At 46.1% G+C, this 12,965-nt stretch overlaps 1 protein-coding gene across 1 annotated transcript; it reads left to right on the plus strand.

Moving 5' to 3' along the window:
- Positions 1-1,868: 1,868 nt before the first annotated feature.
- On the plus strand, positions 1,869-12,414 carry LOC138521190 (uncharacterized). The gene is made up of 2 exons (XM_069633823.1): positions 1,869-2,091; positions 8,203-12,414. Exon 2 carries the CDS (start codon positions 9,509-9,511, stop codon positions 10,493-10,495), a length of 987 nt encoding a protein of 328 aa, XP_069489924.1. The 5' UTR covers positions 1,869-2,091; positions 8,203-9,508; the 3' UTR covers positions 10,496-12,414.
- Positions 12,415-12,965: the final 551 nt, after the last annotated feature.

The following is a 12,965-nucleotide window of genomic DNA, read 5'->3' on the forward strand; positions in this document are numbered from 1 at the left end:
TAAGTACCATGACCAGTGGGTAAACGAACTGAAGGGGGAGGGTCTCCCCCAGGTCTGGCCACAAGGAGGGTCCTTCGATAAAAGTGTTCTAGACATGGTAGCCACCTGCACATTCCTAAAATAAAAGGGAAAACAATTTCATAATAGGAGGGAGATACTAGATCTATGGTGATTATTCGAGGAACTACCTCCACCAAAGAAAATGGACACCACACTTGATCAACCTGCCCTCACGGCTACCCCATCAGCGTGAGCAGAAGGTAGAAAGGAGGTTGAGGGAAAAGAGGGAGTCATAGAGGTGACTCGATTGTACCCACTTCTAAATAAACCCCCACCCGCTGAAGGATACAGTGATCCCACATACGTGCCAACTAGCATCCCCACACCCACAGCAAGACTGTCAGGACTGGCTGGGTTACTAACAGGAAGAGTAACAGGATTAACATTGTGCTTTCAGAGCTGGCTGGGTTAGTTGTGCTTTCAGAGCTGGCTGGGTTGGTAACAGGAAGAGTTTGTACATAGAATTAACATTGTGCTTGCCCAAGTCAAGATGGAGAGAAAGAAACTTAATCTGATTGGTTAAAGGAACAATGATATGTTTGGTTTGCCTGATTGGTGGAAAGGACAATGGGTTTGATTCTTGGGAGTTGAGCAAGATTCTAAACTGCCTTTCATCCATAGAAATTCAGTGGGTGGTTGTACATTAGTTAAGCTCCTTTAGTAAGGCCCTTTCAGAGTTCAGAAAATCTACCAAAGAAGTAAGAATATCGTTTGCTGATCCGGTATGAACAAGAAGACATCAGGTGGGATCGTTCTTTTAAAGATTTTAAGATTTTCACAGTGAACTTTCATTTTCTTTTATAAGAAAACTTAGAGTTAAGAAGTTTCAAAATTATTTGAGAAAAGAGACATTTACAGTTAAGTTACTATAAGGAAACAAGCTTGAAGATTGTGCGTTGAAGTTTAAAGTTTATTAACTGCGTGTAATGTATTTCAAGACTGTTTAATGTGTGCGCGAGTTTGCGTGTCGTCGTTTACGTGTTTTTGGAAGCGCGCGGGTATTCAGAGCGATAGAGCGCGTGCCCAAATGAATTGCGCGAGTGAATTTTAACGTGTGTACATTTTTTACGTGAAAGACGTTTCATAAGAAAACGCCGGTTGGGTTGCGATAGAGCGCGAGTCCATTTTAATTAAGCGTGAGTTGTTTTTAACGCGTGAACTATTTTACGTGAATTACGTTTCGTTTCTCTGCGTGTGTTCGGTAGCGATAGAGCGCGAGTCCATTTTAACTAGCGCGTTATTTTTATCACGTTTACGTATTTTTTCACACGTGCGTGTTTTGTTAAGTATACAAGTGTATTTTAAACGCGAGGACAATTCTTCCCGTCTTCTGATTTCACGTGTTTAACGCACACGTGTATCAAGAAAGAAACTATACGTTTTTATGTGTAAATAAGGAAACAATTCACACGCAGAAGGAAAGCAGCATTCCAGAAAGTTTAAGAGTATCTATTTAATGTAACTTATGCAAATGGAATTCAATACTTCAGACAAAGACTGCATTTTAAAAAAGCATTAAAAACTACATAGAGTGAAAAGAACTTTAAAGCAAGAAGAATTTCTAAGTCTGTAAGTTGTTTACAAGGGTCATCACTTTAGGATTCTAAAGAGACTTGAGTGGCATGAACTATATGCGCTAAACAAGATATTATTTACAAGATATTCCACACAGATTATTAGCCTCTAAGTCTTTTACGGAGGTTTAAGAGGTAAAGAGTTTAGAGTTTGTTTAGAATAATTTTAGAAAAGAAGTTTATATTATCATATAAGTAACCAGGTGTATTTGTTTACTACAGATACCAGAGCCTACCAGAAGGTTGCAGGGCTGCAGTGTCTCCGTTGTTATTTTCTCCAAATTCCCCTTTCCCTTTCTTGGGGTTTTCAGCTCAGCTTATACTTAAGGGTTCAGAGGTGAACTCCTGGTGAGGGTCTGTGGGGCCAGCATCAGCTCCTGTGGAATTCAGTCAAGCCGGACCATGACAAAGACCAACTACACCACCGCCATACGAGTGCCCCCGATCAAATAGGCAGGTGAGTACACCCTCGGTAAACATATGTAAATTGACTGAAGATTTAGACGCCAGACTCTCAATGGCAAGGGAAGAGTTGTCAAGGATACAAAGCCTATGTGAACAAGGTGAGCCAAGTACAACAAGGTCAGTAATATTGTCCCGGTCCCACCCCACAGATAAGTGAAATGTGGACGGGTGGAAGAAAGGGGAGATAATATTCAGAATACAAGAGGAGCCCACCCAGATAGTAGAACTAGGAGCGAACAATATGGGAGAAAGCGTAGAGGGAGAAGGAGTGGAAGGTGATGGGAGAGAAGAGTTGTGGTGTGACCTAGACGAAGACGAGCAGGAAGCTGGGAGATTGGGAATGGTGGCAGGTGGAGGTTTAGTGGAATTAGGGGAAACACCACTGGGGAGGACACTAGAACAGGAGTGGACAGGGAGGTTAAGAAACAGGACGGGAAGGATAGCCATGGTGGGAAAAAAGGGAACAAAGGTGAGTATTGGGAAAGTATGTAAGGGACGACTACAACTCCCACTAATACACCGGGTGGCGGGGAGGCCAAATTATATACCTTGGGCACAGATGGATAAGGCAAACTTATTCAAATCTTTGCCCCCGCTATCAGGTGGAGCTAGCAAATGGATCTACGCCTTTGAGAAACACATTTCAGGGGTGCCCCTGGCCATTGGAGATGTAAAGAGTTTACTCGTGTCAGCAGTAGGGGACCAATCAGACAGGGTGTGGACAAAAGCAGGTTTCCCGGTAATAACGCTGGATAGTGACAGACATGATGGCGCTGCCTTCAATACAGTGCGCGCACGCATTTGGGACGCATTGAGGGAAACATTCCCAGACACGCAAGATTTACAGTCAGTAATGCAATGCACTATGAATGATGGGGAAGAAGTTACAGATTACATTTTTCGTGTACAGGAGATGTGGAGAGCTGAAATGGGTACACCATATGACCAATCAACATCATTGTTTTACTTCATAATAAAGAGAGGTCTCCCGAAAGAAGTGCAAAAGGCGATTTACAAAATAGCAGGGATCGAAGCAAAGGGATGGCCGGAGATACAGAGCATAATAGTGCACCATTGCAAAAGAATTAAGGAACGAGAAAAGGAGGTGGCGCAAAAGAGGTTGGCAGACGAAGCCAAGTTAGTACAATCGAAACTGGTGAAGGTCGCAGCAGCTGTAGCAGCACTCCCACACGACAGAGACCCAGAGGAGAAGGAGGGAGCATTAGTAGCAATACAGGAGAGGATGGCTGCAAACCTGGGCAGACAACGGGCAAAGGCAGTGGAATGGACAGGAGGAGTACGGAGGACTGCAGTGGCAAGCGTAGCACCCCAACAAGAGAAGAGGTGGGTACAGGGGGCGAAGAGGGGGTGGACAGGGATACGGAGGTAATGGCGGAAATGGGGGACCAGGACCCAGAGGGGTGCAAGGAAATTGTTGGAATTGTGGGAGGTGGGGACATTTCTCGCGCGAATGCAGGAGCAGGCCTAACCCGAGTTACCAAGATGATCAGTATTACGGGCACCCCCATCTGGGGAGCCCATACGGGTTGCCCCAGAACGGAGGACGAGAACATCAAGACCAAAGAGGGCAAGAACAATACAGGGAAAGAGCACACCACACTCAACAACATCCACAAAGCAGTGAACACATACCATACACACAAAACAACCCATTCACTACGACATCTAATGGCGCGCCCGCCCCATATGGAGGAGTAGCAGTAGTTTCAGGTAACGTTTTCAGCCAAGGGGGAACAACTAGGCATCCAGCATAGGACAGCCCACAGAGAGCACTTGCGTGTCCAATCCTATCGACAACCTTCAATGCAAGCGAGGAACCATCGATAGGAGCAGAGATAGGAAACAGACAATTCATCTTTATGGTAGATTCGGGAGCCAAAAAATCGTGCATACGCGAGGGCCGGTTTCCGCTGTTCTAATCGTAAATTGGAGACGCAGGGGTTCTCTGGGGCGGTGGTCGAAGTTCCTTACATTGAAGATTTGGATGTAACAGTGGGGGGGGGAAACAGTGAGGGCACCCCTATTGTATTATGAACAATCAACCGTGAACTTGCTGGGAAGGGATCTCCTCAGTAAGTTGAACATGACTATCTCATTCACAAAAAGGGGAGGGATTGTGTGCCCAATCCCAGGTATGTGTTCTATGTGTGCGATGCTAGTGATATTTTCAAGAGCGACATGCCCAGAGGTGCGCGGAATACCTGTGGACCCAGATATGTTCATTCATGGGCTAAAAACATTAGCTAGGGTGGTCCCGGAGTTGAAAAAGCTAGAATGGAGAGTACCAGCAGAATTTGTCTTTCGCTCAATAGCCAGCCCCGAAATAGTGCCAGGAACAGTGATGTCATTGGACATACATGCCGTACAAATCACAGCCAAAAGAATAGTTGTAATTGCAATGGATATGCACGGCTGCGAGTGGCACACGGTATTGTGCATAAACGCTGACATTGCACTCCAAGATCTGTCAGACGAGGAGCTTTTCACAGATTCAGAGAGTGACGGAGAAATAATCATGGAAATAGCCATCCCTTGTGAAATAATGATACAGCAAAGACAGGTGCCAGTACAGCTGATGGCAGTGGTGGGTGCCCCACCGTCATTCTTTAATGATGACATGCAGTCAGTGCCCTGGCAATTGTGGACAAAAGGTCCCCATGACGGAGGGCTACTACACGGGGCCACACCAGTAAAAATCAATCTCAAGCCTGGAGTGATTTTGCCCCGGGTCAAACAATACCCCTTGTCCCGGGAAACAGAGGAAGGGATAAAAGAAACAATACATGCTCTACTCGCACAGGGGATAATAGTACCCTCAAACTCCCTGTGCAATACATGTATTTACCCAATCAAAAAAGCGAAAGGAGGGGCCTGGAGGATGATCCAGGACTTGCGCCCAGTAAATGACGTCATCCAGAAAGAGTTCCCTTTGGTCCCAAATCCGGCATCCATCCTATGTAGCATACCAAAAGATGCATCTCACTTCAATGTAGTGGATTTAAAAAACACATTTTTCTCAATACCACTTGCAGAAGAGTGCAGATACCTGACAGCATTCACCCTAGGGGGGAGGAGGTACGAACACTGCAGATTGCCACAGGGATATTGCGAAAACCCCAGCATGTTCAATAGAATATTGCATGAAGATCTTGGAAACATGGCTGCCGACAGCACAATAATACAGTATGTGGAAGATTTATTGATTTGCAGCAAAAACGAGGGAGAGTGTAAAAAAGACTCCATAGCCCTTTTAACATTGCTATCGCAAAAGGAGTACAAAGTGGACAAAGAAAAGTTACAATACTGTCAACGTGAAGTGCTATACCTAGGGCAGTTGATATCAAAAGATGGCAAGAGAATAATCCCAGACAGAGTAGCGGCTATTTCAGCCATGGGAAGACCAAAGACAGTGAAAGACATGCAAAAATTCCTAGGGATGTGCAACTATTGTCGGGCCTGGATATTAGACTATGCTGCATACACACGCCCATTACTCCAGGCACTCAAAGAGGCACAAAAGGAAAAAAACAGAAATACAGTGGGACTCAGAGACATGCGATGCATTCACATCACTCAAAGAACTCAATTCAAGCGCACCAGTACTCGCGACCCCAGATTGTGAACGCAAGTTCTACCTATTCTCGCACTGCAAGGGGGCACTCATGACAGCAGTCCTAACACAGAAGATGTCACTAGGTCACAAGCCACTGGCATACTACAGTGGGACACTGGACGCTGTAATGCAGGGACATTTCGCATGCGAACAGGCTCTCGCAGCCGCCGCGTTCGCTATTGAAAAACGCGCCGCCATAGTAATGGGTGCTCACTGACACTGTATGTAGAACACTCATTGTTCGCCAGACTCAAGCGATCAAAAAGCACATTAACCACACAGAGAGCCACCGCGTATGAGGTAATACTGTCAAGCACCAATATACATGTGGTAAGATGCAAGGTGGTTAACCCCGCAAGATTCATCTCAGAACCGTGCACTGTAGAGTATATCCAGGCACATGATTGCGCAACATATCAGGGTGAGGACAATGGCACAACTGTGGTAAGCGAGAACGCACTGGCTGAAGGAGAGGTATTTTTCATAGACTGGTCAGCTTCCATAAATTCAGAAACTGGAGAAAAACATGTGGGGGTGGCAGTCGTGCGAATGGAAGAAGGTGAGTACAAGGTCCTAATACAGCGGCGACTACCGGCTCATTTCTCAGCACAAGCAGCAGAACTGGTAGCATTAATTGAAGCATTACGAGCAGCAAAAGGATGCACAGTAACGATTTATACGGATTCAGCATATATGGCCACAACAGTGCATGGAGGGCTTGCCAGGTGGGGAAGAAGGTGGTTCAACAGGGCAGACGGTTCACCTGTACAACATGCGGAACTGTTAAGGGAACTCATAGAGGCATTGAAAGAACCCACCATGGTAGCAATAGTAAAATGCCAGGCCCATACCAATAACATTGACTTTGTCTCTTTGGGAAACGCGGCAGCAGACGCGGCTGCCAAGGAGGCGTCATATTTGAGAAAATAAAACACAGGTGAGTACTTAATGCGAAGAGAAACGGAGGAAAGTGTCCCGGACGGGTACAATGCCATGCCAGTGTCTCAAATACTGGAGCTACAGGAAGAGGCACCTGAGGACGAAAAAGAGTTGTGGACAAAAAGAGGATGCAGCCAGTCGGCAACTGATTTATTATGGCGGCAAAACAACACAGGTAAAGTAGTGATGCCAGCTAAGTTATTAGAAGTAGCATTGCAGTAGCTACACTTACCAGCACACAACGCAAAGCAGCACATCGCAGCCGAGATACAGGAAAACTGGTTTATTCCAGGATTACAGGAACAACTCTCCAAGCTAACAATCGAATGCACAACGTGTCAAATATACAACACCGGCATGACTTTGAGAACACTAAGAGGAACGATACCCAAGCCAATAGGACCTTTCAGAGAACTTCATATCGACTATGCAGATATGGGTGAGAGATGCAACGGAGCGAGATACATGATAGTGGTAGTTTGCCCCTTTTCACGATGGGTAGAAGCAGGTCCCTGTGCCTGCCCAGATGCGAAATGCGCTGCAAAGTTTCTTGTGCAGGAAGTATTCCCCCGCTGGGGAATTTGCGACGTAATTCGCTCTGACAACGGCACACATTTTGTGAACGATCTCTTTAAAGAAGTGACATCATTGCTAGGAATAAGGCATACATTGTGCTTGATTTATCACCCGCAAAGTAACGGGTGGTAGAAAAGATCAACGGATTACTAAAAGGCAGACTCTCAAAACTGTGTTTCATGCTTAAGAAAAATTGGGTGCACTGTCTCCCCTTGGCCCTTTTTGAGCTGAGGAATCAGCCAAGCAGGGACCACCATTTGTCGCCCCATGAGATAGTGACAGAGAGACGAATGCACACAGCACACTCACCCCTCCGCTGACATTCAGATGCACACAGAAGTGCAACTGTACTAGGAGAAGAATTTAAAGACTACCTGACCAAACTTACTAAGGCAGCACGAATGATAGCGAGACAACTTACGCCACCATTCATAAATAATGGGGAGAATGAAACGCACACTCCAGAGAAAGAAAGCCCAACAGGTCAGCTAGAACCAGGGAAAATGATATACGTCAGGAGCTTTGTGCGTAGGTGGAATGCTCCAAGATTTCATGGCCTATACAAGGTGGTGTTTTGCACACCCACAGCTGTGAAAGTGAAGGGCCTGAGATATTGGATACATTTGACAGACGTCCGAAAAGCCTATGACAGCGTGAGATCAGTGGAAGGTGCAGAGGGCCCTGACGGGGTAAATGTGCATGAACAAAAGAAATGAAAACAAAAAAAGCATGCGAAATCTATTGAAATGACAACTGTATTATAATACTGTTTATGACAGCGTATGAATGAGCATAAAATGATCTCTCATTCTCTCCCTCTCTATCTCCCACTCTCACTTTCTCTCACTCCCACTCTCTCTCTCTCTCACTCTAAAAGGTTACTGAAAAGTGGAAAATATAAAAAATCATTGCACTGTATGCTTAATGCACCTTTTTCTATGTCTCAACATATAGGAGTAACCATGGCAACGAACAGGCAGCCTGCAACGATTAGCAATAGGGACACTAGGAGTAGAAATGTTTTTGATTTACGAACATTCTCATACGAATGTGGGTTGACTGTCTGTGTTATTATATTTTTTACACTCATGTTTTGCTTGGCAACATATTACATAATAGCATTTATCTGCATTGAGGTAAATGAGGGGGGAGGTAATGGAACTAATATGGAAAATGTAAGCAAACCATTTAAGGAGGGTAACTATTTAATATGGGATGGCGTTCAGCTGGTATGGGGGTATGGCCGCATCCAGACGAGGCGAAACCTCAGAACGATACTAACAACAAGCAGACCATCCATTTGAAGCCCCAAAGCCACACTACAAATTTTAGTGTACATGAACTAAATGATCGACACCCATCTGTTATATCATGGTTATATGGCACCACTGCTACCCCGCCCACAACGACAGTCAGTCCTCCCAGAGAAAATGACTACACCACAGAGAGAATGAAAGAAAATATTAAAATGGCTAACAAGTTCATTACTCTGTATGAGGAATGGGAGAAGGAGGGGGCCGGGGAGAGTGAGTCCCTGTTGCACGCAGCCAGGCATGCTAAAACATTCCTTAAAATACTATGACCTGGGACTTGACACAATAGAGGATCCCAGGCACCCACACCAGTCGAATAAATGGTATGCAGACATGAGCTCCACAGCCAAACAAACAACTAATGAAAGTTGCTATGTGTGCTCCCTGATCCCCCATGCCTAGGGCACACCTAAAGTTTTAATGCCGCAAGAATTGCCCCTTGCAGACGCCCAGTGTCTCCTCCATCTCACTCTGTGCAGAATTAAGAACACCTTCCAGGCACACACGGCATCTTTTGAAATACTGCAGAACGAAAAAAGGTTCTTCTCAAGACCAAAGGGAGTGGTATGCTTAAAAGAACCATTTTTAGTAATAAAAGGAACACTATTTTCAGAAAACAAATGGAAAGATGATGTGGTAACGTGCAAAGCTGAAGCACTGCGAGGGCTGCCAACCGAAAAACTACAATGGATTGCAAAGACGTGTGCCGCGGTGTGGTCAGAACATGTGGCAAAATTGACCTGGGTGAGCGCTATAGAAAAAGCATTGAAACTACAGAAAGAAATCTCAAATGAACTTTGCTTTCTAGGAGAAGGGAAAATTGACATGGGAAGAAACACGAACTGCAGCAAGAGCCTAATGATCCCAGACATGAAGAAAGGAACAGCAGCCCTGATGGACACTTACTGGGTCTGTGGCAAGCGGGCATACATGCACCTCCCGCCATCATGGAGGGGCACGTGTTCCCTGGCGACACTGCACTCAGCCTTAATGGTAATTCCGGAGAGGCACCTCGGCCAAGGGGGCCGAAAGCAACTCGAGCTACAACCAACACCTTACCCACTGGAGAGCCACCACTGTACGCCCTATCAGAAGGAAATACCGACAAAATCATGTCCAGAAAACGGAGGTCATCAAACTATATCTCAAAGGCCTCCTCAGAATTCTTGGCACAGATCCCAGACAGGTACAGGTTATTCAGCTCAGCGGAAAGCTTCTTCACCTCCCTCATTCCAAGCATTCATGCCCGAGCAAATGCAAAATGGCTGCAGATCACGTGGTGGGAGCTGATTCAATTGGCCAACGACACTGAAGAAGGGTTCAACATGATCAAAGTGGAACTAAGGGCACTGGGACTGATGACAATGCAAAACAGGTATGTCCTAGACCTGTTGACAGCAATGGACGGAGGTGTTTGCCGAAAATTCGGAAGTGCCTGTTGCACTTTTGTACCTTCTGAAGATGCTGATAATGAAACACTATCACACGTCATCGCTGCAGTCCACAACCTAGGGGAACGAATGAAGACGGAAGGCGGTACCAACCTTAGCACGTGGTTCGACAACCTTTTCTCCTGGGTACCTTCCTGGATGGGGCTCACTGTGAAACTACTAATGCCCCTCATCGTGTTTTTACCTGTGATTTTTTGTGTGTGCCAGTTGGGTCTTCGATGCTGCGCAAATGCAGTCCCCAATGGCGCAATGATGATGGTGACAATGGGCAACGCTGGAGGAAGGGCACGGGGGCAACAGGAAGCACACATACAAACTGGAGAGGTTTCAGAATCCAAGTATAGAATGGTGCCCAAGTATTATGACAGGGATATAGTGGACAGATTATATCATGCCACAATAAAGGAACCCCGTGAGCTACACGGAGGTATGGGTGGACCTGGAGGGAGATATGGGATGTATAAATATGACTTGCGCCCCTGATGAGTATGCTAGAAGGGGGGAAAGCCTCTGAGGGGTGTGCAGAGCCTGGATGCCAATAAAAGGAACGCCAGCCTGGGAAGAGGCAGTGTTGGCTGAGAAAGAGTGTGAACGACTGGGGGAGCTAAGGTATTCGTTACTTAAGTAACAAAAGGGGGGAAATGTAGGGAAGGGTAGGTCAATAGGACCCCCCTCCCACTACATGTCCCACCCTGGTTAAGACCCATGACTCGTCGGCAGCCCCCGGCCTCCCGGGCCCAGGCTGCGGGGTGGCTGCAGGCCGACACGTGGGGCTGCACCACCACATTATGTGGCAGAGCATAGATGCCATCTTGTATTAAGCTATCCCCATCTTGCTGGAAACATGCATATCTAACCCAAGGCAGAGACACTGAATGCTGCAGAGTGACCCCCTCCTGACTGCGCTCACAGAGGCTCACACTACCCCCACTGCATGGCAGATCCGCTGAGGACTCGTTCTCACGAGTCACCAGACGCGAGCAAACAACAAAATAAAACACTGTAGCTGTTAACCTTCCGCAGTACATCATTGCCCCAGCCATGAACAGGAACATTAGGATGTAACTGAGACCAGCCCGGCAGGCCCTGACCCCTGCACCAAGCCCCCCAACTATAGACGGCATGGTGCCTCGCACCCATACCCACCCCGAAAGCCCTTGCAATGTGTAGAAACCATTTATGTAATATGTGCCTTGTTGACTAACGTTCGCTGCTAATATAAAGGAGAATGGGTAAAGGAAAAATTGTGCAACCGATATTACATGTAATGAAGAGATATACAAAGACTGGACAGTTGATAACTGTGAACAATAACTTGTGTTGCTCTCTTTATAGGCTCTTTACACACACCTGCTTGACACTACCTCATGTTCGTATGTCAACTGTAGATGTGAAATTCTATGTAAAAAAGTATGATCATCAGCTAGTATCCCATGTAAATACAAATACATATGAGTGCTTTTAGAAACCCCATGTGTTGTTAGTCGCCCCTCACCCATATGACAGTAAAACCGCCTCGTGCAAGATGCCATGCACAGAGCTGCAAGGCCATTTCCCCCTCCTCCTGCCCAGGCCCTCTCGAGATAGACGGTGTTCAAATGGCACAGCTCTGCCTTCCCTCCCGACCCTGCTGGACCCGTTTCAAGCATCTGCCACCCTCCCCCATGACAAAGGCTGCCACAGCCTGACTTCATGACTTACAAGCTACCTGGTCCTAAATCGCACCGCCTTTCAGGCACCAGTCACATGCCCCCGGCGGGCCAGTAGTACCTCCATCGATCCTGAGTTAAAAACCCTAGAAAGGGGGGCGCCCACACGTGTACCAACAGATTGTAATACCATCCCTCACCGAAACTGCCATGGATGGTTTGTCAAGCACCCCCGCCCATACCCCAGACCATGCCCATGAGACCTGATTGTTTGAACCTGAACTATCCACCAAACTGATATATTGAGACACCCCAGATTGCATATCAATGTTCCTGGCCATGCATTGATCTAAGGTCAGCGCTTACAATAGTTGCAAATCAACAGGACATATGAAGTGTGACGAATGGGTGGGAATGTGTGGCCAAAAGGGCAAATGTTAGTTTAGTTATCAATCGTTGTTCCAAGGCATGTCCGGCCCGGCGCTACACCCCGATGAGCCCAGCTGACTTCCCACCCCACGTGGCGCAGCACCAACATTCGCCAATCCTGGAGAAGCAACTGAATACATTGTATACCACCTAGCCATTACCACCCAATCCCTAAGACTCTGTGGCCCCTATAGCTTACCTCATGCATGACGTGTATTTGTAATATAACTGACAGTCTTTGCTATTGTCGGACAGAGCGCTCTCGGAGTTTGCAGAGTCCTTTGCATGCCCTATATGGAGTATATAAAGCTCTTTTTGATTTCACCCGCACTTGGTCCTAGCCTCATTCCGCTTCTGGGGTGTGTCCATTATTGCCTCTCACTAAGGGGGGTGCGTTTCTGGGGACACTTACATTCATAAGTAACCATAACTCGCGCCTCCACTTTGCACTGCTAAGACTAACACACATGAAATCGAACATGACTTCACAAATGACATTGATGACATCACTAATCACATCACATGTCTGGCTCCCTCTTTTTTGTTTGTTCACTGACCTATTTAGGCCAGGTGGTTTTCTTCACTGGCAGTCAGGAACTAAAAATGCAAACGGTACTATATTTGTAGACATTGCCCTATTCATATGTTCTTACACTACTTTCCTTAGGGTTCACTCACATCATATTATACATATACATAGAGGAAGAAACAAGCCTAAAACACAGCAATCATTTCTGTGTATGAAGGTAAGCAGTTAGGTTATGAACACTTTTTGGTAATACTGCAGCTTTTTTGCTTACTTTACTTTCTCTGTATATGCTTATATTTGTATTTGTTGTGGTTTCTTTATATTTTCTGTGAAGTAGTACATTTAT

This window comes from Ambystoma mexicanum, chromosome 13 (assembly GCF_040938575.1).
Source record: "Ambystoma mexicanum isolate Mex_15411 chromosome 13, UKY_AmexF1_1, whole genome shotgun sequence".
Classification (NCBI taxonomy): domain Eukaryota; kingdom Metazoa; phylum Chordata; class Amphibia; order Caudata; family Ambystomatidae; genus Ambystoma; species Ambystoma mexicanum.

What these genes read in the sequence shown, in the direction of transcription:
- LOC138521190 (XM_069633823.1), top strand. Translation starts at nt 9,509, where the DNA reads ATGGAGGGGCACGTGTTCCCTGGCGACACTGCACTCAGCCTTAATGGT.